This window comes from Pangasianodon hypophthalmus, chromosome 13 (assembly GCF_027358585.1).
Source record: "Pangasianodon hypophthalmus isolate fPanHyp1 chromosome 13, fPanHyp1.pri, whole genome shotgun sequence".
Classification (NCBI taxonomy): Eukaryota; Metazoa; Chordata; class Actinopteri; order Siluriformes; family Pangasiidae; genus Pangasianodon; species Pangasianodon hypophthalmus.
This window is the reverse complement of record NC_069722.1, coordinates 62,284-86,217: the sequence shown is the minus strand read 5'-3', so window position 1 is coordinate 86,217 and position 23,934 is coordinate 62,284. Positions and strand designations below refer to the sequence as shown.

The following is a 23,934-nucleotide window of genomic DNA, read 5'->3' as shown; positions in this document are numbered from 1 at the left end:
TCTGCCCTAGTGAGAGAGAGAGAGTGCTCCATCACAGGGATTAAACCCAGAGTCACACACTCTACTGATTGAGATATGGTGGTGGTTTAAACGTAGTTCCATCTCTGAAAGGAGCGATTTGACAAATTTGCAGCTTTATTTATACACAAACACCTTTAACTGAAGACCTTATCACAGTGTTTCATTTCAAATAAACGTTTAATGACAGAGTTGAACATCTGCCTTTAGACTTCCGTTCTGTGAGAGTTTGGAGTAAACAGATTTTCTATTCTTTAGACTAATTTAGACAATTAAGATTATTTCACTGTGTATTTTCCATAAATGTCTAAGAAAAGCTGGATGTAGTTGTTGAGGTACACGGCAGAATCAGCATTTAGAAACTTTGGGGAATTTGATGTTCTTTTGATATTTCAGCTGATTATTAGTGTTTATATTCCTGGACATTTTCTTTATGGAGGAAATTCAGTGTCTGGTTTCTGGAAACAGTTGTTCTTAAACCCCAGCACTATTTTTGTCTTCGTGTCGCTGTCCTCTGTTTTATCCCTGTGTTTGGTGAATGAGGTCAGCGCTGCTGTCTCTCTGTAATCCTCAGTGCTGGTCATCTTTCTGTCCCGGCTGCTGTGTTAATCCGCCTGTGGCCGTGTGCCGTAGCTGCTGTTACCCTGCGTGTATAAAAAGAGCCTCACTGTTCCCCACTACAATCACTGCACCTCCACAGAGTGTGTGTGTCTCATCCTCAGCAACATCCTCCACAGCTCACTAAGGTAAAAACACACTGTTCACATTTTCTCTCTCTCTCAATCCTGCTGTCTAACTCTGTCTCTGTTTCACTCCATCTCGCTGTCACTCTGTCTGAAGACTGAGTGTGACTGAGACTCTTTATTCACTAATATACAAACCAGCTTGTTACATTCAAACACCCACTTCCTGTGTAGTTTCTCATTTATAGTTGATTTGTCAATAAGATGGTGCTGTATCAAAAAATCATGCTGTTTTTTAATCTAACTAACGTTGTTAAAGTGCAAACTCGGAGCACAGAGCATGTGTGTCACCTGGAGAGGTTTTTTAAGTTGCTAAATGTGTCTTGGAGGAGATAGAGGAGTGTATATGTATTTAACATGGAAAATAAATTAGCATGTGCTGCTGCCAGTCTGATAGGAACTGATATTCCATAGGTACAGAAACTGTATGTCCAAAAGTTTGTGCACCCCTGGCCATCACACCCATATGTACGTGTTGAGCGTCTCATTCCAGATTTATTCCCCTGTGTTTGCTGTTATAATGAGCTCCACTCTTCTGGGAAGCTTTCCACTAGATGTTGGAGCGTGGCTGTGGGGATTTGTGTTCATTCAGCTACAAGAGCATTAGTGAGGTCAGGCGCTGATGTTGGGATGTCGAGGAGGTCTGGGGTTCAGTCGGTGTTCCAGTTCATCCCAAAGGTGTTCAGTTGGGTTGAGGTCAGGGCTCTGTGCAGGACACTCGAGTTCTTCCACTCCAACCTTCACACACCATGTCTTCATGGAGCTCGCTTTGTGCACAGGGGCATTGTCATGCTGGAACAGGTTTGAGTCTCTTAGTTCCAGTGAAGGGAAACTGTAACGCTACAGCACACAGAGACGTTCTATACAACTGTGTGTTTTGAGAAGAAACACTTGCGGGTGTGAAGGTCAGGGGTGCACATACTTTTGGCCATATTGTGTGTGTGTGTGTGTGTGTGTGAGTGGTAATAATGATTTTGTTATTACTTTACTGTTGTGTATGTAAATACTTTTTCATGATATTGATACTGTGCTGTGACACAGATCAGCTCTCAACTCGTGCCCTTGACTGAAGCAAACCTTTAGCTTTTTTCCCTCACAGGATCTTCACACATCCACAGATAGAAACATGATCATGTTCTGACACTCAGTCCATCATATCATCATCTCCAGGTGGCCAGTGTGTCCATGAGACCTGAACACTGGGATTATTGGTGCTGCATTATTAAAAGACTTTCAGTATATTAAACGCACACTTTTTTGTTATGGAGAATAAATAACATCTAGTAATTGTTAAAGGACATATCTACAGATTGTAGCCTTCTGTTATCTGCAATAGAATGGCTAATATCGTAATAATATGTTTATTATGATTAACAATTGGTATATTCTGCAACTCCACTAAATATCTTTTGAGACAAATTTTCTATTTTCTTCGTTTCATGATCAGTACTTGCAGGTCAGACTGGTCTGTTTGCTTTTCTGCCTTTAAGCATTTGCTTTGATATAAAATTGAATTTTTTTTTTTTTTTTTACAAAACATTAGCTTTTGAGAATCAGTTTGTGATTGTTATTCGAAGGCAGGAAACAAAGCTTCTGAAACTCAAATGTGCGGCTTTCTGGGGATTTGTGTTAAAGGTGTTTAAACACTGCTAGTGCTGTGTGTTATCTCTCTGGGTAAATATAACATAAATATAGTATAAATATAACCCTGTACATCTCTATAACAGCCATTTGGAACATATTATGGCACTGAAAGAGAGCAGCGCTGGTGACAGGGCCTCGATCACAAACAGCTCTTTACTGAATCCTGGATCACCGTGTTGAAGGCTGGAGAATGTGGATTAAGGGTGATGAAAACTATGTGCTTCATAAATACTGACTGTGAAACACTGGCTATAAATCTGTGTCCAGCTGACACAAATTGGCATTGAGAGCACAGGATCTTTCAGCACAGTGGAGTCAATTCTGTATGGCAACAGCACAGATATTTAACACACATTTTATTCAACACAGATTTTGTTTAAAGCAGCGTTGAGGGATAAAACTCAAAACCTTCTGCTTACCAGCACAGAACCTTCAAGGATAAATGATTTCAGAGATTATTACAAATATTTGTTCCCCAATTAGGATAAGAGATTAGACTGATAAATTTAGAACACAGAGCAGTCCGTCTTCCCCGTGACGAAACAAAGCCTAGTACAGCTGTTCCTGGGAACAAAGGGAGATGAGCATGTCTTTAAAAATAAAACGATTAGGAAACAAATGGAAGAAGAGAAACCGAAGAAAGTGTGAGACACCGAATCTCACTCTGTTCCTCCCGTCTGCACATTCCCACCTGTTCTCACCACATCAATCTGTCCTGAGGCAGCCGGCATGATGTCAGCGCTGTGACACTTCGACACTCGCTCCAGCTGCTGTCACAGAGTATCACATCACTGACCCGAATCGACACTTCACCGACCCGACACATCACATCACCAACCTGTCACATCACATCACTGACCCGAATCGACACTTCACCGACCTGTCACATCACATCACTGACCCGAATCGACACTTCACCGACCTGTCACATCACATCACTGACCCGAATCGACACTTCACCGAACCAACACATCACCAACCTGTCACATCACATCACTGACCCGAATCGACACTTCACCGACCTGTCACATCACATCACTGACCCGAATCGACACATCACCGACCTGTCACATCACATCACTGACCCGAATCGACACATCACCGACCTGTCACATCACATCACTGACCCGAATCGACACTTCACCGACCCAACACATCACATCACTGACCCGAATCGACACTTCACCGACCCAACACATCACATCACTGACCCGACACATCACATCACTGACCCGAATCGACACATCACCGACCTGTCACATCACATCACTGACCCGAATCGACACATCACCGACCTGTCACATCACATCACTGACCCGAATCGACACATCACCGACCTGTCACATCATATCACTGACCCGAATCGACACATCACCGACCTGTCACATCACATCACTGACCCGAATCGACACTTCACCGACCCAACACATCACATCACTGACCCGACACATCACATCACTGACCCGAATCGACACGTCACTGACCCGTCACATCACATCACTGACCCGAATCGACACATCACTGACCCGTCACATCACATCACCGACCTGTCACATCACTGACCCGAATCGACACTTCACTGACCTGTCACATCACATCACCAAGCCGTCACATCACTGACCCGAATCGACACTTCACTGACCCGTCACATCACTGACCCGAATCGACACTTCACTGACCCATCACATCACCAAGTCGTCACATCACTGACCCGAATCGACACTTCACTGACCCGTCACATCACATCACCAAGCCGTCACATCACTGACCCGAATCGACACTTCACTGACCCGTCACATCACTGACCCGAATCGACACTTCACTGACCCGTCACATCACTGACCCGAATCGACACTTCACTGACCCGAATCAACACATCACTGACCTGTCACATCACATCACCAAGCCATCACATCACATCACCGACCCGAATCGACACATCACTGACCCTGTCACATCACATCACTGACCCGTCACATCACATCACCGACCCGTCACATCACATCACCAACCCGTCACATCACATCACCGACCCATCACATCACATCACCAACCCGTCACATCACATCACCGACCCGTCACATCACATCACCGACCCGTCACATCACATCACTGACCCAAATCGACACTTCACCGACCCGAATCAACACTTCACCAACCCGTCACATCACCAAGCTGTCACATCACATCACTGACCCGAATCGACACCTCACTGACCCGAATCGACACTTCACTGACCCAACACATCACATCACCGACCCGTCACATCACATCACTGACCCAAATCGACACTTCACCGACCCGAATCAACACTTCACCAACCCGTCACATCACCAAGCTGTCACATCACATCACTGACCCGAATCGACACCTCACTGACCCGAATCGACACTTCACTGACCCAACACATCACATCACCGACCTGTCACTTCACATCACTGACCCGAATCGACCCATCACTGACCTGAATCAACACATCACCGACCTGTCACATCACATCACCGACCCGTCACATCACATCACTGACCCGAATCGACACATCACCGACCCATCACATCGCTGACCCAAATCGACACATCACTGAGCCGTCACATCACTGACCCGTCACATCACATCACCGAGCATCACATCACATCACCGACCCGAATCGACACATCACCGACTCGAATCGACACATCACCGACTCGAATCGACACATCACCGACTCGAATCGACACATCACCGACTCGAATCGACACATCACCGACCCGAATCGACACATCACCGACCCATCACATCACCGACCCAACACATCACATCACTGACCCAACACATCACATCACTGACCTGAATCGACACATCACATCACTGACCCGTCACATCACATCACCGACCCGAATCGACACATCACCGACTCGAATCGACACATCACCGACTCGAATCGACACATCACCGACTCGAATCGACACATCACCGACCCGAATCGACACATCACCGACTCGAATCGACACATCACCGACCCGAATCGACACATCACCGACCCGAATCGACACATCACCGACTCGAATCGACACATCACCGACCCGAATCGACACTTCACCGACCCATCACATCACATCACTGACCCAACACATCACATCACTGACCTGAATCGACACATCACATCACTGACCCGTCACATCACATCACTGACCCGAATCGACACATCACCGAGCCGACACATCACATCACCGACCCGTCACATCACATCACCGACCCGTCACATCACATCACCGACCCGACACATCACATCACCCACCCGTCACATCACATCACTGACCCGAATCAACACATCACCGACCCATCACATCACATCACCGACCCGTCACATCACATCACCGACCCGTCACATCACATCACCAACCTGTCACATCACATCACCGACCCATCACATCACATCACCGACCCGAATCGATACGTCACCGACCCATCACATCACATCACCGACCCATCACATCACATCACCGACCCGTCACATCACATCACTGACCCGTCACATCACATCACTGACCCGAATCGATACGTCACCGACCCGTCACATCACATCACCGAATCGTCACATCAGCGACCGAGTTTTCTTGTTAAGTCATTAGTATCCCTGTGAAGTTATCCACTGAATAATGAATGAAACTTGGGAATAAACTCTATTCATTAAATGTGGTCTTTGGCTATCCAAGTGAGGCCATCCACCGCAATCTCACAGCAATATTTATGCATCACCATTACATCACCATTACATCACCATTACATCACCATTACATCACATAACCGGCACGTCACATCACTGACCCAACGTGTGACTGTGTGAATGAATATAACGTGTGGAAGTCTTCAGTTTTAACCCAGTTCTGTTCAGTGCATTTATTTAATTGGTTTCTTTTTTTTCTCTTCTCATCACTCCAGAGTCTGAATCATGTCTGATGTAGAAGAAGAATACGAGTGAGTGCTGTATTTCACATTTCTCATCTCATTTTCTTTAAGATCTCACAACTTGATTATTTGTTGTTTCTTTGCTCTGTTCCACGCTTCGTCCATTCGTCCATCACTAGAGAGCAGGCGGAGGGTAAGTGTACAACACATCTGCCTTCCCTGCATTAGAACCAGGACATTTAGGGGTGATTGATGTGACTGGCTGGTGTAGTTGGTGTGACTGATGTGATTGATGGATGTAGTTGATGTGATTGGCTGGTGTAGTTGGTGTGACTGATATGATTGATGGATGTAGTTGATGTGATTGGCTGGTGTAGTTGGTGTGACTGATGTGATTGATGGATGTAGTTGATGTGATTGGCTGGTGTAGTTGGTGTGACTGATGTGATTGATGGATGTAGTTGATGTGATTGGCTGGTGTAGTTGGTGTGACTGATGTGATTGATGGATGTAGTTGATGTGATTGGTTGGTGTGATCAGTTGTGATTGACGTGACTGGCTGGTGTGACTGATGTGACTGCATTGTGTAGTTGGTGTGACTGGTGTGATTGATGGATGTAGTTGATGTGATTGGTTGGTGTGTTTGGTTGGTGTGTTTGGTTGGTGTGATTGATGTTTACATTTATATTTATGATTTTTGTCAGACCCCCTTATCCAGAGCGACTTACAGAAGTGCTTAGAAGTCTCCATCAAAAAATACATTATTGTACTGCTGCACTAGGTCAGGGACAAAAAGTACTATAAGTCTAAAAACCTTGAACCTGTTGGGGAGGTTATTATGGTATGAAAACACATAAGACAGACTTTTTTTTAAATAATAAAGTGCTAATTTAAGTAGGTCTTTAGTCATTATTTGGAATCAGCCAGTGACTCAGCTGTTCAGACATCTAGAGGAAGTTCATTCCACCATCTCAGTGCCAGAACAGAGAAGAGTCTTGATGCAGGTCTTTCTTGTACCCTGAGAGATGGTGGGATCAGTCGAGCAGAGCTAGAGGATCGGAGGGAGCGTGGTGCCGTGCAAGGTGTGATAAGAGCTTTGAGATGAGTGCTGGTCCGTTTTTGGCTTTGTAGGCAAGCATCAGTAAATATTGGGTGTGGTTGGTTGGTTGGTGTGATTGGTTGGTTAAATGTTGGGTGTGGCTGGTTGGTTGGTGTGATTGGTTGGTTAAATGTTGGGTGTGGCTGGTTGGTTGGTGTGATTGGTTGGTTAAATGTTGGGTGTTGTTGGTTGGTTGGTGTGATTGGTTGGTTGGTTAAATGTTGGGTGTTGTTGGTTGGTTGGTGTGATTGGTTGGTTAAATGTTGGGTGTGGTTGGTTGGTTGGTTGGTGTGATTGGTTGGTTAAATGTTGGGTGTTGTTGGTTGGTTGGTGTGATTGGTTGGTTAAATGTTGGGTGTTGGTTGGTTGGTGTGATTGGTTGGTTAAATGTTGGGTGTTGTTGGTTGGTTGGTGTGATTGGTTGGTTAAATGTTGGGTGTTGTTGGTTGGTTGGTGTGATTGGTTGGTTAAATGTTGGGTGTGATTGGTTGGTTGGAGTTTGTGATTGATGTAATTACTTGATTTCATTAGTTGGTTGATGCACAGAGGAAGACCAGTACTAACACATAACTAACAACCAGATCATTATTGAAATAGTTAACACAAGGAAAACATTTTACACTGCCTTGATTATGCTTCATATTTTTCATTTTAACTTTAAACATCATTGCCTCTTGATTTTTCCCCATCAGAGGCAGAAGAGGAACAAGAGGAAGAAGAAGCCATCAGACAGGAGGATGAAGGTGAGAAAACTTCACTCCTTCATCACACTGGGACAAATTTATTCCCTCTGTGTACACCAATATTCTCTCTGATCTAGATAACGGAATTAATTACAAATTGACCTCAATGTTACGCTTATAAACTGGCTTACTGATCACATTGTTTAATCTGGTACACACTCTCAGTGCATTGTGGGAACACACACACACACACACACACACTCTTCCTCATCCATCACTGAGACTACACCATATACACACTATCATAAAGTCTTATTAGAACTCGTTCTGTCCGGTTCTGTGTGGAGCCCCATGTTAGCATAAAGAACGTGCCAGACATGTTGCTGTTTCTTCTCCTCTCTCTGAATGGATCTGTGTTGTTGGTGTTACAGAGCAGCAGGAATACACGGATTATCAAGGTACTGAACTGTGTGTTAGAAATGTTTTGCATTAAATTTCCTTTAAGTGACATTATTTAACTCATTAATTAACATAAAACTCTGGCATTAACACACCATCAGGAGCGTTAAAAACATTAACTAACACTTGTAATAATTTATGGTTTGTAATAATAAACCAAAAACTCAACACCTGCACTATTCAATGTTCATTTAAACAGTGAGTCAAATTAATTTCTGTTAATGAACATAATGCTTTAATAAGTGTGTTTGTTTTTGTTAACAAACCTCAGAGCTGAGTCTGAATAAAGTTTTAATATTTACACCTGCACGCCAGGAACTTTAGCAATATGCTGTACTTTAGTTTGTGCTAATGTGGATTATTAATAATCAGTTGAATAAACAGTCACTGCAGATGAATTTCCTTAACAATTAAACAAACAATGATTAATTTTTCCATCTGAACTACAAAATTCAATGTGAATTTTTCTCTTAAATGAACAAAATCCTGATATCCAAATTGTCCATCTTCAGAAATGGACGATGTCCTCCAGCACACTTTAGTTACACTTTGTCACAGATTAATGATGGGAAAAGTTAGTTTTTTTAAAAGCAAAGTGATGTCAGTGTTTATCTGTCAGTTATCTGATCATCTGTCCAGTTTCTTTTTCTCTCCATCTTTTTATGTGTCCATCTGTTTCCATCGTTTGTGTCTCATTCATCAGAAGAAAACCAGGAAGAAGGTGAGAGTGTAAGGAGTTTGACTCAGGTTCCTCTGTCTCTCTTCTCTGACCTTTACATGCCCTTTCACCCTTCACCCCACACATCCATCTGATAGCAAAACCTGTTTTATTTTTATTTTAGTGTGTTTGGAAGAACCGTTTCTGAACATCTGACACAGATTTAAAAACTAAAAATTGCAACTACTTACTCACAGAAATGTATTTATTTATTGAGTTGTTTCATAAATGACCACTATTTTGGGAATAAAGTGTTTTATTTCTAAAGAATATTAGCATACAGTATATTGTTTTTTTTGAAGTCACTTTTAACCATATAACTATATACTTTTTCTTAATGAAAATATATTAATGAAGATTTTTTTTCTTTTATGATCTCTATATAAAATCAGAATCACTGTTGAACATGTGACCGGAATGTTATTAGATCATAAAATATAAGAGCCAACGATGTTTCCATATGCAACACTGGTTTACAGGGAAGGGGCGGGGTCAGTGTTTCTCATTTAAATATTGATATAATCTGGATTACTCTTTCTGTTGTTTAGCCTTTTAATAACTGAGTTTAGAAAGATTGTACAGTCTCAGTCTGAGTTTTGGGCGACTTTAAGGTCACATTGATGATTATTTTGTGTAAATGACGGATGTCATTACGCTACACATCTCAGAATGTTTTCTTTCTTTCTCTTCTTCTCCAATTTGTCTCTGTTTCCAGAGGAGGAACGGCCACGCCCCAAGTACGTTTTATTTCATAAAATTCCAACCTTTAAACATCACTTTTGCACATTTCCACCAAAGCTCATTGTGAAAGCATTTCCTGCCTCCTCATGTTTCCAGGCCGATGGCTCCTCAACTCGCTCCTCCGAAGATCCCTGAAGGAGAGAGAGTCGACTTCGATGTGAGTGTGATTCTGTCAGGAAATTTACACTTCAATAAAGTTCCTGCTCAGTGAAAATGCTTTTTTCCTCTAAATAGCCGCAAACAAACACAAGTTTTCAGAAGCAGTATAGAGCTGAGTGATGTTTACTTATGTCAGAAATTTTATGCTAAACGCTCAGTGATGCTTCATGAGCAAAAAAACACCAACATCCACCAAAGCCTCGCTGTCTTTCCTGCTGCCTGTTATGTTTTATAAGTGAAGAATACAATGCATCTGCTATTTACATTATTAGCTAACTCTGTAGTGCCCCCACTGACTACTGTTGTTTAATTGCACGTGATTGTTGCTAAGCTCACGTCTCAGCACTATTAGTTAAAGCATTTGCACACACAGTGAACTTTAAATAATTAAAATGAATAAAGTTTGATTGCAACATCAGTGTCTATAACGTGGTGAAGACAAATCAGTGAGGTGATGAAATGTATTGAAGATCAATGAACTGATGTCAGCATTGATGCTCTCCTTTTTTCATTATGGCTCCAGGAAAGTGGAAGTTATTCTCGTCGTCATGGTTACATGGTATCATGCGATCTAGTCTGTTTTTAATCTACTTTAGATGTGTCTCGATACCTAGCAGCCAATCAGAATCCAGGATTTTGTGTGACTGTAATATAAAAATCCATAGTGAAGGTTGGAATTCTCTCTCTCTCCCCTCAGGACATTCACAGGAAGAGGATGGAGAAAGACCTGTTGGAGTTGCAGACTCTGATTGAGGCTCACTTTGAGCAGAGGAAGAAGGAGGAGGAGGAGCTGATTGGACTGAAGGAGCGAATTGTTCGTCTCATCACCAAACACACAGAGACTTTAACCTCATGTGGACTAAACATTTAGCTTCCTCTTCATCCTGATTTTTCTTTATTTAATCTCATACAGTCCAAACCTCTCATTTTTTTATGTTAACCCATGCTTTATTCCTCGCTCATCTTCTCACTCTGTGTGTTTCTCCTCGTCCGTAGGAGAGACGGCGCTCGGAGAGAGCCGAGCAGCAGCGTGTCCGAGCCGAGAAAGAGCGAGACCGACAAACACGCATCGCTGTGAGATCGCAACTCAACACATTAACCCAGTGACAATATTCTCATATAACACACATACAGTGTAACTCACCATCACCATCACCATCACCACCATCACCACCATCACCATCTCTGAGTGTAATATTAAAGTGTCTCACAGGAAGAACGTCAGAGGAAGGAGGATGAGGAGGCAAAGAAGAGAGCAGATGATGAAGCTAAGAAGAAGAAAGTTTTGTCCAACATGGGAGCAAATTTTGGTGGCTTCCTCGCTAAGGTAAAAGTGTGTGTGTGTGTGTGTGTGGTGTTTTGTAGGAGTCAAGCTGGGAGAAGCGACTGATCGTGTGTGTGTGTGTGTGTGTGTGTGTGTGTGTGTGTGTGTGTGCATGTGTTTGTGTTTGTGTGCAGGCAGAGCAGAGACGAGGGAAGCGTTTGACTGGGAGGGAAATAAAGCGGAAAACTTTATCAGAAAGACGAGCAGCTCTCGGCATTGAAAATTTGAGAGAGGACGGACTGAGGTAAACTAAACACAAACAAACACACTCATTTACACTATATCACACACACACACACACACACACACAAACACACACACACACACACACATTTACACTATATCACACACACACACACTCACACACACACATTTACACTATATCACACTCACACACACACTCACACACACTCACACACACACACACACACACACACACATTTACACTATATCACACACACACACACACACACACACACACACACACATTTACACTATATCACACACACACACACACACACACTCACACACACACATTTACACTATATCACACTCACACACACACTCACACACACACACACATTTACACTATATCACACACAACTCGATGGATGAAGGATCCATTAGTCAGTGATTCAGTAACACACAGTTTAGAACTGTTTTATAATGAAATGATATTTAACACACAGAGGGAGAGAACCATAAATAATAATATTTAATAAATAATTGTAATTATAACAAGTATAATTTACAAACAAAGTATCAATAAAAGCACTTTTCTGTGAGGCCCATAAACACTAGAACTTGAGATTAAAGACATTAACTCTGATAAACCTTTCTGTTGTAAACATTTCTGAGTGTTTCTGAGGGTCAGTGCTTTTCAGACTGGCTCCGTTTCCTTGTTAAATCCTTTTTTGGTCACAGATGAGTTTTAACGCTGTTGTTAATGAAACCTCAGGTATTTCGATCCTCTCCTCGATAGACGCAGGTGAAATCTCGTATAGCTGACTGTGAATATGTCAAGTGTTTTTCTGCTAAATCTCTTTAATCTGCAGCTCTTTAATCCCGTGTGTGTGTGTGTTTAATATGTGTGTGTGATGTGTTTGTGGTGAAACAGGCAGCGAGCTCAGGAGATGTGGGAGTGGATTTATCAGCTGGAGTCGGAGAAGTTTGACTTCATGGATCAGATGAAGAGGCAGAAATATGAGGTCAGCTGTGTGTATATGTGTGTGTGTGTATGTATGTATGTGTGTGTGTGTGTGTGTGTATATGTGCGTGTGTATGTGTGCATGTGTGTGTGTGTGTGTGTATGTGTATGTGTGTATGTGTGTGTATATGTGCGTGTGTGTGTGTATACGTGCGTGTGTGTGTATGTGTGTGTGTGTGTGCATGTGTGTGTATACGTGTGTGTATATGTGCGTGCGTGTGTTTGTATGTGTGTGTGTGTGTGTATACGTGTGTGTGTGTATGTGTGTATATGTGCGTGTGTGTGTGTATACGTGTGTGTGTGTGTGTGTGTGTGTATGCATGTGTGTGTATATGTGTGTGCGTGCGTGTATGTGTGTGTGTGTGTGTGTGTGTGTGTGTATACGTGTGTATGTGTGTGTGTGTGTGTATACGTGTGTGTGTGTGTGTGTGTATACGTGTGTATGTGTGTATGTGTGTGTGTGTGTGTATACGTGTGTATGTGTGTATGTGTGTGTGTTTTCCTTGCACTCAGACCCTGCAAACCTTCTTCTCATTAAAATCTTTATGACATTAATATTGTTTTTTGCATAAACACATTTATGTTCTGTGGATGTTAATCTCCACTTTCTTCTGTTCCCAGATTGTGGTTCTGCTAAACAGGATTTCACACGCCCAAAAGTTGTAAGTCACATGAAGTTCCTCATATCATAGAGTATGAATCAGACTACAGTCAGTCTGAGATTTTGTAATCTCTTCCCTTTTCATCTTTTATAAGCACTGTTGCATAACATTCATCGACCTTCCTGTTTTTTTTTCCCCCACAGCAAAAAGGTCCATGGAAAGGGAAAAGTCGGAGGTCGCTGGAAATAAACTGTTTTGTTCTTACAAAGCAGAAGTTAGAAAACGGATGCAGAGAAAACAGAAATGAAATTAGACAAGAAATGGAATAAAAAAAACCTCTTCCTCTTCACTCATTCACAGAATCTGCACACTCGTCTTTAGAATAAAAATATTCTCTAATCTTTATGTGTATTCTCAGGTTTTTTACTGTGTGATTATAACATGCTAGACACCACTCATAAAACTCTCTCTCACACACACACACACACACTGTGTATGATTGTGTTTTGAGCTGGTGTCAGTTTTCACTCATGAATCAATCTACACTCAGTTCAACATCATGCGTCACTCAGAGCTGTTTGTCAAAACATGTTTCATTTTTGAGATGTTTAAACTCCTGATCCCACAAATTCCCCTGAGGCAGAACTTCTAACTGCTGCGCAATCTGTCCTGACCTGCATAAGTCTTAGAACCTGGAGGCAGATCTCTTCATCTCTTTATAAAACATTATGTCAATTGTCTGACGTATCAGTGGAAGTGGTGTGTAGGAGATCGTTAGCAGTAGAACAGGTTTCTACATTTTTTATATTTGCCGTCATTTTGCATTTTAAAAACTAATCTCATGATTCTTCGGTTTGTTTAAACACTAACGACATCTACTGGTGACCTTGTGGAAATAGAAGCAGTAAAGATCAGCAGCAACAGACTTCTTTCTGATACGTGTGTTTAAAATCTGATGACTGATCAAATATGATTAGACTGGACAAAAACCAATCAAAGATTGATCAAAAACTGATCAAAGACAGATCAGAGAATGATCAGATTTATCGCTGGCTGATCACAGACTAAACTCTAAATAAATCCTGACTTTGCCCTCCATCTCCAGACAAAGGAATTCTCATCCTGGTCCTAAGCTGTTGGATGTGTGATGCAGAGTATTAAGATCAGCTGAGGAAAAGTGGAGAGAATCACAACTTGATGCTGATTCCTTCTCATACCACTCTCAGAGTTCTCGTCTGCTAAGACATTTTTCTACAAGCTGGAAGGCTCTGCATCCAATCCATGAAAATTCCATAGCATTTTTTCTTAACTTCTCGACCCGCTGCCTCCTCCTTCACCCTCCTCCCTGACTGCTGATGACTGCCACCTTTTTCTCTTCCCTCCTAACCCTGTTCCTACACTTCACAATCACTCTTCCCTTCTTCTTTCTTTCACATTTCTCTTCTCTTTCAACAGAAGAGATCCTGCAGATGATCTTATCCTGCAATCCCACCACCTGCTTGCTAGATCCCATCCCTTCCACAATGCTCCAATCTCACGAGACCTTCACCTCTTCTATCATTAATGACTCCATAACGTCTGGTCATGTACCGGCTTCCTTCAGGACAGTGAGGATTTTTCCCATCCTGAAGAAACTCACTGTAGACATCAGTGACTACCAGCCAGTATCACTGCTCTCTTTCTTTCTAAAATCCTTAAACCTGCTGTCTACGATCAACTGTCTCTCAATCTCCCCCAGAACAACCTCCAAGATCCTAACAATCTGGCTTCAAAGCAGCTCAGCCCACAGAAAAGAAGCTTGATATACTCTCTCTCTCTCACTGAGGTCATATCCTCTATTCTCTCTCTCTCACTGAGGTCATATCCTCTATACCCTCTCTCTCACTGAGGTCATATCCTCTATACCCGCTCTCTCAGTGAGGTCATATCCTCTCTACCCGCTCTCTCAGCGAGGTCATATCCTCTATACTCTCTCTCTCTCACTGAGGTCATATCCTCTATACCCTCTCTCTCACTGAGGTCATATCCTCTATACCCGCTCTCTCAGTGAGGTCATATCCTCTATACTCTCTCTCTCTCACTGAGGTCATATCCTCTATTCTCTCTCTCTCACTGAGGTCATATCCTCTATACTCTCTCTCTCTCACTGAGGTCATATCCTCTCTACCCTCTCTCTCACTGAGGTCATATCCTCTATACCCTCTCTCTCACTGAGGTCATATCCTCTATACCCTCTCTCTCACTGAGGTCATATCCTCTATTCTCTCTCTCTCTCACTGAGGTCATATCCTCTATACTCTCTCTCTCTCACTGAGGTCATATCCTCTATACCCTCTCTCTCACTGAGGTCATATCCTCTATACCCTCTCTCTCACTGAGGTCATATCCTCTATACTCTCTCTCTCTCACTGAGGTCATATCCTCTATTCTCTCTCTCTCACTGAGGTCATATCCTCTATACCCGCTCTCTCAGTGAGGTCATATCCTCTCTACCCGCTCTCTCAGCGAGGTCATATCCTCTATACTCTCTCTCTCAGCGAGGTCATATCCTCTCTACCCTCTCTCTCACTGAGGTCATATCCTCTATACTCTCTCTCTCAGTGAGGTCATATCCTCTATACCCGCTCTCTCAGTGAGGTCACACACAAAGGTGTGTTTAGATTTATATTTACTGTGTTACTTCATGTTAGTCATAGTTTATTAAAGTTGAAGTTTGGGTGTTTTAATGTAAATAATGATAATGAAAGCATCTCAGTGTAAAACTGAATAACAACTAAATTAACAGAAAATTAACAGAAAAAAACACAAATAAATGACAGTTATATACAACACTGACACACACACATGAATGTGCTCTAATTGCATCCTAAAAAGACTGTGTGGAAGGGGAGTTTCACTGTACAGGGGAATGAAGCATTACAACAAAATAAAACATTTAATGACTAGACACAGGTATGAAGTGCATAAATTACTTCAGGTGTGTGTGTGTGTGTGTGTGTGTGTGTGTGTCTGTGTTAAATTAGCGGATTGGTGCCTTCAGTGCAGCGTCCACTTCCTCCTCGGGCAGCAGTGTGTGCCACTGGGCGATGGGGCGTCTCGGGTTGGCGAGCATGTCTGACCACTGCCGCAGTCCGACTCCACTGGCCCCGTATCCAATCCAGCACTTTCCGATGGCATCGTTACTGCCCAGTTTATCGTAATCATACACCGTGATCAGAACCTGCACCTTCTGCAGAGACACGAAACACACACAGTGCTGTGCATAAGTTTTCATCCCACTGGACTTGTCCGTGTTGAATAGTGTTACAACCTGCAACTGAAATGGACTTAACTGGGATTTTGTGTCATGAATTTACAGTTTAAAAGATGATTATGGCCTTATGTAGATTTTACATATTGATCTGGAGATAGAGGAAATGACCTCACTGAGATATAATCCAGTTTGCAGAGTTGGTTATGAATGAAAGACATTAAAAGTTGTGTGAAAGCCCATCAGGAGTCACATAATTTGTAGAATGGAATCAACCTGTGTGTAATTAAGGTGACACGTGAGCTCAGTATAAAAACAGCTGTTCCTGGAAGAACCCAGAGTTTGTTAGAGAACCTAAACACAACACATCATGAAGACTAAAGTGTGATCAAAACAATTCTGGGACAAAGTTCTGGAAAAGTATCAATAAGGGTTTGGGTATAAAAAATTTTTCCCAAACTTTGAACATCCCACAAAGTGACATTAAATCCATTATTTAAAAAAATGTAAAGAATGCGACCGAACTGTGACTCCGCCTAGAGGAGACCAGAGTAAAGAGGGGATTAGTCGAAACACTGTAGTGTGTGTATTAATAATAAATTTCTGATCCTATTTACATTTATAAACAGTATTACCCACTGTTTTTGAAAAAGCAAATTTAAACCAATCACAGAAATGTTATGGCGTGTTGATTTGATCCCTGTGTTGAAGTGGGGCCTTTAGATGCGGAAGTTATCTTTTGCTATTTTCAAATCATCCAGAGTAAACAAAATGTCTGATTTAAACATGACACAGTCGTGTGTCTGAGAAAATATCAGACCACGCAGAGGAGAGCGATTCGCTCCACAGGGGTGTTTTTTGTAAGCTCCGCCTCATTTGTTGGTCAGTATCACTTACTTAACATAGATAATAATACTGTTTCTATTTCTCCATTATCACCATCATCATTATCATCATCATCATCATTATCATCATCATCATCATCAGGAAGTGACCAGTCACTTGCGAGTGTTCATCTGTGAGTTTACCTGAATCTGAGCGAAGGGAATCTCGAAGCTGAAGCTCTCATTAAAGTATGGGTTCAGTGTGTTCTGTTTAACCGTGGTCTTCTTCTTCTTCAGACGTTTACCGTTGTGTTGAAGAACCACCTTCACAAATGGGTCTGAGAAGGAAATGAAACTCATCACATACATCGCATTTATAACTAGCTGATGGACTGAATCAGATTCCAAAAAATAGGCTAATTAGTGATTTTCTAACCCCTGACCTGATAAACCACCAACATCCATCTTCTTCAGGTTCTTGGCCTCCATCACACACACGGTGAGTTTCCCAGATGTTGGCACGTACCGCAGAGAAATACAGATATCACCCAGTTTCTCCTGCTGAGGAACACACACATACACACAGTTATAACTGTAACCCTCCTGTTCATTACAGCTGATTTATCCTGACTACAACATTTTTCTTTTTATTTTCACTTTCAGTGTTTTTTTTTCTGAGGTTCACTCCAGAGCTTGCCTTTTTAAACACTATTTACCCAAATACATTTTTATTTTAGCTCGTGACTTTAAACACAGCAACAACACAACACAAACCTTGACTTTAGGAGACAAATAATTTGGAATTTTAAAACATTAGGTTGCGGCTCCATAGACTGACGACATAAAGCCTGAGGCTGAATGAAAATAAATCTGTCTTTTAAAATTAAAGTCAAAACCTTTGTCAGATCACACAGTTTTATTTTCTCTAACAGTCTCTAACCCATAGTTAATGTTATCTGCCTCAGCATCACTTTAACTTTACTCACATTATCTGCTTCACTAACAAACACTGGCACTTAACACTTTGTGTGTAATTTAAAACCTAATTAAATCATTAGAGATATTCTTTTTTTAAAGGCTTCACTTGCATAAACCATCTTTATTCCTTTGTGTTCAGTCTTCACTTTTTCTGCTCATTCACTCATGTGTCCAGTTTGAGGATTTAATCTGAGGTTTTAGGATAATTACACACTGTGTCTGTCTGCAGTGAGATTAAAATCTGTGTATATATTTTTTACCTCTTCTTTCTCTCCTCCCACCAGGTCTTTCCATTCGTGGATCGGTTGTCCCAGATCCACACTGTTCATGGGAATTTTAATCTCTCCAATCACATCATGTTTCCCAAAACGATCAAAATCAAACACCTGCAGCACTAACGTCTGTCCGGCCAAATCATTAAAGGGGGTCTGAGAATGACAGAAAAACACAAAGGTGAATGTTTATTAATAAAGTCATTAAAACACATTAACGTGTACAAAACCTAAATAACCATTAAGGTGTGGAGTAAAAGTTACAGGAGGAGAAAACGAACAGTCTGAAAGATCTGACGCTGAGACAAACCTTAAAAATAAAGGTTTCATTAAAAACAGGACAGAGGTTCTTCCTCTGAACTTTGGTCTCAAACTTCTTCTTCTTGTCAGGAAGCATGTAGACTTTAACATAGGGGTCCGAGGTGCCGCCGATGTCCATCGCAGGAAGGTCTTGAGCCTGAAGGACTCCAACTATGAGCTGAACAAGAAAACATTAAAGGCGAATGTTGAACACTGCAGAAAAAAATTCAAATGGCTGTGAAATTAGGAAACTACAACCATCCTGATAAAACAATTCAGTCCAAAATGAAGATCAGAGACGCCGTTATTTCAGTTTACACAGCAATAAATCAGATATAAAGTCGCTCTATTTCTGAACTACAGCAGAAGTGTTTAAAGCAGAAACGTAGCACTTTACATGAACGTTCACTAAACTAACATTATTTACTGCAATAGCCATGTGACTTTAACATTAACCATTAATTCATCATTAACTATGAACTTCAGTATTAATGTTAATATTAACACATCTATTAATAGAAGTTTGTCTAAATGTTTACTATATCTGCATTAATGAATATATTTAACCCACAGCACTTCTGAGTTCTGGATCGTGATTGGTCAGAAGGTGCTGATTAATTTTCTATAACAGCATTATTTATAATTAATGCATTTGTTCTAATACGGTATTGTTTCTATAGTAACGACTCATTCACAGGGACTTTTTCACAGGGATTTATGGAAGGAGTCTCCAGTGTCAGCACTTTAAAATCTGTTTTGTGGTTTTTGGTCTTATTCAGTTATCACACACATCGTCTCACACACACCTGATTGTCAGTGAAGTTGTAATCCAGTGTGTATTCCAGTTTTCCAAAGAATTCGTGCTCTTTTTCCTCTTCCTGTTTTACCTCTTCCTGAAAGGATTACATTGAGATTTTTTCATTAATCAAACAGAATGACTTTTAAGTCTGTGTGAAATTGCACACTTTAAATTTGTCCTAAAATGTACAGTTTACTTTCTTGCCTTTTCCTCCTCTCCCTCTTTCTCCTTTTTCATCACCCGCCGCACGCCCTTTCTCTCTCTCACTTTCTTAGCTTTTTTCTTTCCTCCTAAACACTTTTTGTATATACAGAAAGTGAGGCAGGCGACGAGGGCGAGAACCAACACCACGATGGCACCGATTGCCCACATGGGCACTGAGAGAGAGAGAGAGAGAGAGAGAGAGAGTCAATAAGCAGAGAGCGAGAGAGAGAGAGAGAGAGACAGAGACAGAGAGAGAGAGAGAGTTAATAAACAGAGAGAGACAGAGAGAGAGAGAGAGAGAGAGAGACAGACAGAGAGAGAGAGAGAGTTAATAAGCAGAGAGCGAGAGAGAGAGAGAGAGAGACAGAGACAGAGAGAGAGAGAGAGTTAATAAGCAGAGAGAGACAGAGAGAGAGAGAGAGAGAGAGAGAGAGTTAATAAACAGAGAGAGAGAGAGAGACAGAGAGAGAGAGAGAGAGAGAGAGTTAATAAGCAGAGAGAGAGAGAGAGAAAGAGAGACACAGAGAGAGAGTTAATAAGCAGAGAGAGACAGAGACAGAGAGAGAGAGAGAGAGTTAATAAACAGAGAGAGAGAGAGACAGAGAGACAGAGAGAGAGAGTTAATAAGCAGAGATAGATAGATAGAGAGAGAGAGAGAGTTAATAAACAGAAAGAAGTAAAAAGTGAAAATTAAGAAATAGACACTTACTTTTAATCCTGTGGTCTGTGAGAGATTGTAATAAAGACATTAAATAGAAAAAAGAAGTTTATTTCGCATGCATGTATAACTTTAAAAAATGAATTGATCATTAAAAGGATTGATCAGATGAAGTGATACAATGAGTCATGTGATATTTTTGTGATTAGTGCATTTTAATGTCACTCACTGGGAAGGTGTCCGAGCTCATTGAAGAACTTTTTCTTCATGTCATTGAAGTTGTGGGAGTGGTGAGAGGGAGGGGGTGGGCCTGGGGCGGGCTCAGACTCAGGTTCCGCCTCCCTCCGCACACGATGCTGCAGGCTGACCAATCGCATGGCTGATCAGCTAGGGAGTAAAAACAGAACTTTGTAGCAACTTGCACACAGGACAGTTTTCCTCCTCACCACTAGAGGTCTCTCTCACTTCACTACTACATTTTTAATTCAGTATCAGAGTACAGAATACAGAGCTGTGAGTTCGAGTCAGTAATCGATACTGATCCGATTTTCACCTCCTCACAGCAACTGAGTGAATTTCTGCAAGCTTCTGTGCTCCCAAATAAATATTTATCGACTCTGCAGTCAGCATTCAGATCATCACACGTATTCAGGAAAACGTCCAACCAAATCTGATCACACATATCCAAATGTCCAAATCCGATCACACATGTCCAAGTGTCCAAATCCGATCACACATGTCCAAATGTCCAAATCCGATCACACATGTCCAAGTGTCCAAATCCGATCACACATGTCCAAATGTCCAAATCCGATCACACATGTCCAAGTGTCCAAATCCAATCACACATGTCCAAGTGTCCAAATCCGATCACACATGTCCAAGTGACCAAATCTGATCACACATGTCCAAGTGTCCAAATCCGATCACACATGTCCAAGTGTCCAAATCCGATCACACATGTCCAAGTGTCCAAATCCGATCACACATGTCCAAGTGACCAAATCCGATCACACATGTCCAAGTGTCCAAATCTGATCACACATGTCCAAGTGTCCAAATCCGATTACACATGTCCAAGTGTCCAGTGTTCCTGAACTACATGGTTCCTGAAGTTCACCAGTTCTCTGTCAGTTCCTGATTAATCAGTATCATGTTTGAGATGTTGTTCTTGATGTTTGAGATGTTGTTCTTGATGTTTGAGATGTTGTTCTTGATGTTTGAGATGTTGTTCTTGATGTTTGAGATGTTGTTCTTCCTCTGACTCCTGTGTTTTTTTTATATTAAGTTTGCATTCAGGATTCTTGCTCATGAAGCAGAAGACACGGAAGATTCATTGCTCAGTTTCTGATCTTTTCCAAACCTTCAGTCCTGTTTTTATTTTCTTCCCTTCCCTCTGTGTTTACTTTGTGTCTTTACTTTACACACTAATCCCCTTCCTATCATCCTCCACACACACACACACACACACACACACACACACACAGACCTGCATGCAGAACTTCCTCTGAATCTCAACACTTGCTTAATGAGATTAATCGCTGGAGATTATCCAAAAATCCCAGGGTTTAAAGTGTTTTAGAGACAGTTTGGACCATCAGCTGACCCCCAAACACACACACACACACACATTTCTGTCCAACACACAGATAAAACGTTGAAATTGAGGATTAACTAAAGGACATAATCTCCAGTCTCCAATCTGTCGTCCTGTGATTTAAATCCAGCTCTGATTTTAAAATCCTTACTGATATTTACAAACTGTTATCACGCAGCAGCGACAGACTACGTTAATGATAAATACGTAAAAATACTAAAAACTAATGACTCAGTAAATACAGAAGTATCTTATATCTACAGTGTTTACATCCCACTGCACTACCGCACCTCACTCTTACGCTGTATTCTTCTTACATATCTATTCTTATTTTATTTCATTTATAATGTTAAATTACTTTTAGTATAATTTCTAACTCTCTGTGCTGTAATCTGTGAATTTCCCTCTGGGATAAATAAAGAGATCTATCTATCTATCTATCTATCTATCTATCTATCTGGCTGTCTATCTAAATGAATAAAATTCTTGTTTTATACTAATGAGTAAATGTGTAAAAATATTAAAATTAATAAAGGAAGAAACAGAAATATAGGAATATAAACAAACAAATAAATAAATAACCAGGAAGTAGTATCTACTTGTCTGGTCAACACCAGAATCAGCATCTAACTCCTATAACACCACGCTGCCTACAAACATGGCCGCCACGGACTCCAGCTCCCATCAGCAGGTTACTGACCTGACGTGAGTCACTCAGCCTCAGTACCTCAGCGCTGTCATTCCCCTCTCTCAGAGTGAAGTACACACTCTGTGTTTGTGTACCAGTCGTTACTGAGACTTCCAGCTAGTCTTTCTGCTTTGCCCACTTTATTCCGTTTGCACACGGCCTGACCTGAGCCTGTTCTCTGACCCACGTTTGGATTTGAAATTTCATAATAAAGCTTTTGTGCACATCATCTGCGTCCATGTCTGCTGCCTGACGTTACATAATCTCACATTATATACTCTCTAGATTTAGCATTTTTATTCTATTCACTTTATTATTTTTATATTTTTTATTGTCACACTCTGAGCTTCTAAATGCCTACAGGTCCAACTACAATTCCCATAATCCCCAGCCTGAGTGATCACATGACCGTGTCTGTCTCTGATCATTTATCAATCACAGAATCAGAATCAGAAGTGAGGATGAGTGAGAGGACTAATCCCCATGTGATGATAACGTTTCTCACGAATAAATTCACACTAAAAGTTTATAAATTCAAATAAACTCTGAATTATAATAAAGTAATAAATAAAAATAACATCATAAAGATTAGTAAAGTCTCAGTAATGAGTTCATACACAAACACTTAACGTTTATTAACTTACATTAATATCATACACAGATTTATTCTTTATTAATAATCACACAGCTTTATACTTTATTAATAATCACACAGAAACTCACCCGGTGATGAAGAGGATGAAGAGGATGAAGAGGATGTTGTCCTGTCACTCGTCCTCACTGTAACAGATTTTCACTCTGTGCTTCACTGAACAGCAGATTTATGCACACGGCCCTCGATCCCTAATCCTGATTACTGTTCACCTCATCATCTCTCTCTCTCTCCTCCCTCTCCCTCTATCTCTCTCTCTCTCTCCTCCCTCTCCCTCTCTCTCTCTCCTCCCTCTCCCTCTATCTGTCTCTCTCTCCTCCCTCTCCCTCTATCTGTCTCTCTTCTCCCTCTCCCTCTATCTCTCTCTCTCTCCTCCCTCTCCCTCTATCTGTCTCTCTCTCCTCCCTCTCCCCCTCTCTCTCTCTCT

General features: G+C 41.5%; 2 protein-coding genes across 3 annotated transcripts; one reads left to right on the top strand and one right to left on the bottom strand.

Annotated features, from left to right (window-relative positions):
• The first annotated feature begins 637 nt into the window (after positions 1 to 637).
• Positions 638 to 13,690, top strand: tnnt1 (troponin T type 1 (skeletal, slow)). 2 transcript variants are annotated; one of them, XM_026911780.3, is made up of 15 exons: positions 639 to 764; positions 6,327 to 6,362; positions 6,473 to 6,486; positions 8,085 to 8,135; positions 8,507 to 8,533; positions 9,238 to 9,255; positions 9,968 to 9,989; positions 10,090 to 10,150; positions 10,850 to 10,966; positions 11,149 to 11,226; positions 11,366 to 11,479; positions 11,611 to 11,720; positions 12,594 to 12,684; positions 13,305 to 13,345; positions 13,489 to 13,690. In XM_026911780.3, exons 2-15 carry the CDS (start codon positions 6,337 to 6,339, stop codon positions 13,532 to 13,534), a joined length of 816 nt encoding a protein of 271 aa, XP_026767581.1. In that variant the 5' UTR covers positions 639 to 764; positions 6,327 to 6,336; the 3' UTR covers positions 13,535 to 13,690. The 2 variants fall into 2 exon arrangements, with proteins under 2 accessions (XP_026767582.1, XP_026767581.1); XM_026911781.3 differs by lacking the exon at positions 9,238 to 9,255 and having other exon boundaries at positions 638 to 764.
• Positions 13,691 to 15,635: 1,945 nt separating this feature from the next.
• Positions 15,636 to 23,652, bottom strand: syt5a (synaptotagmin Va). The gene is made up of 10 exons (XM_053239349.1): positions 23,579 to 23,652; positions 20,800 to 20,957; positions 20,622 to 20,636; positions 19,913 to 20,085; positions 19,716 to 19,802; positions 18,920 to 19,087; positions 18,598 to 18,765; positions 17,803 to 17,920; positions 17,564 to 17,697; positions 15,636 to 16,514 (listed from the first exon to the last, which is right to left on the bottom strand). Exons 2-10 carry the CDS (start codon positions 20,945 to 20,947, stop codon positions 16,305 to 16,307), a joined length of 1,221 nt encoding a protein of 406 aa, XP_053095324.1. The 5' UTR covers positions 20,948 to 20,957; positions 23,579 to 23,652; the 3' UTR covers positions 15,636 to 16,304.
• Between the last annotated feature and the right edge of the window lie 282 nt (positions 23,653 to 23,934).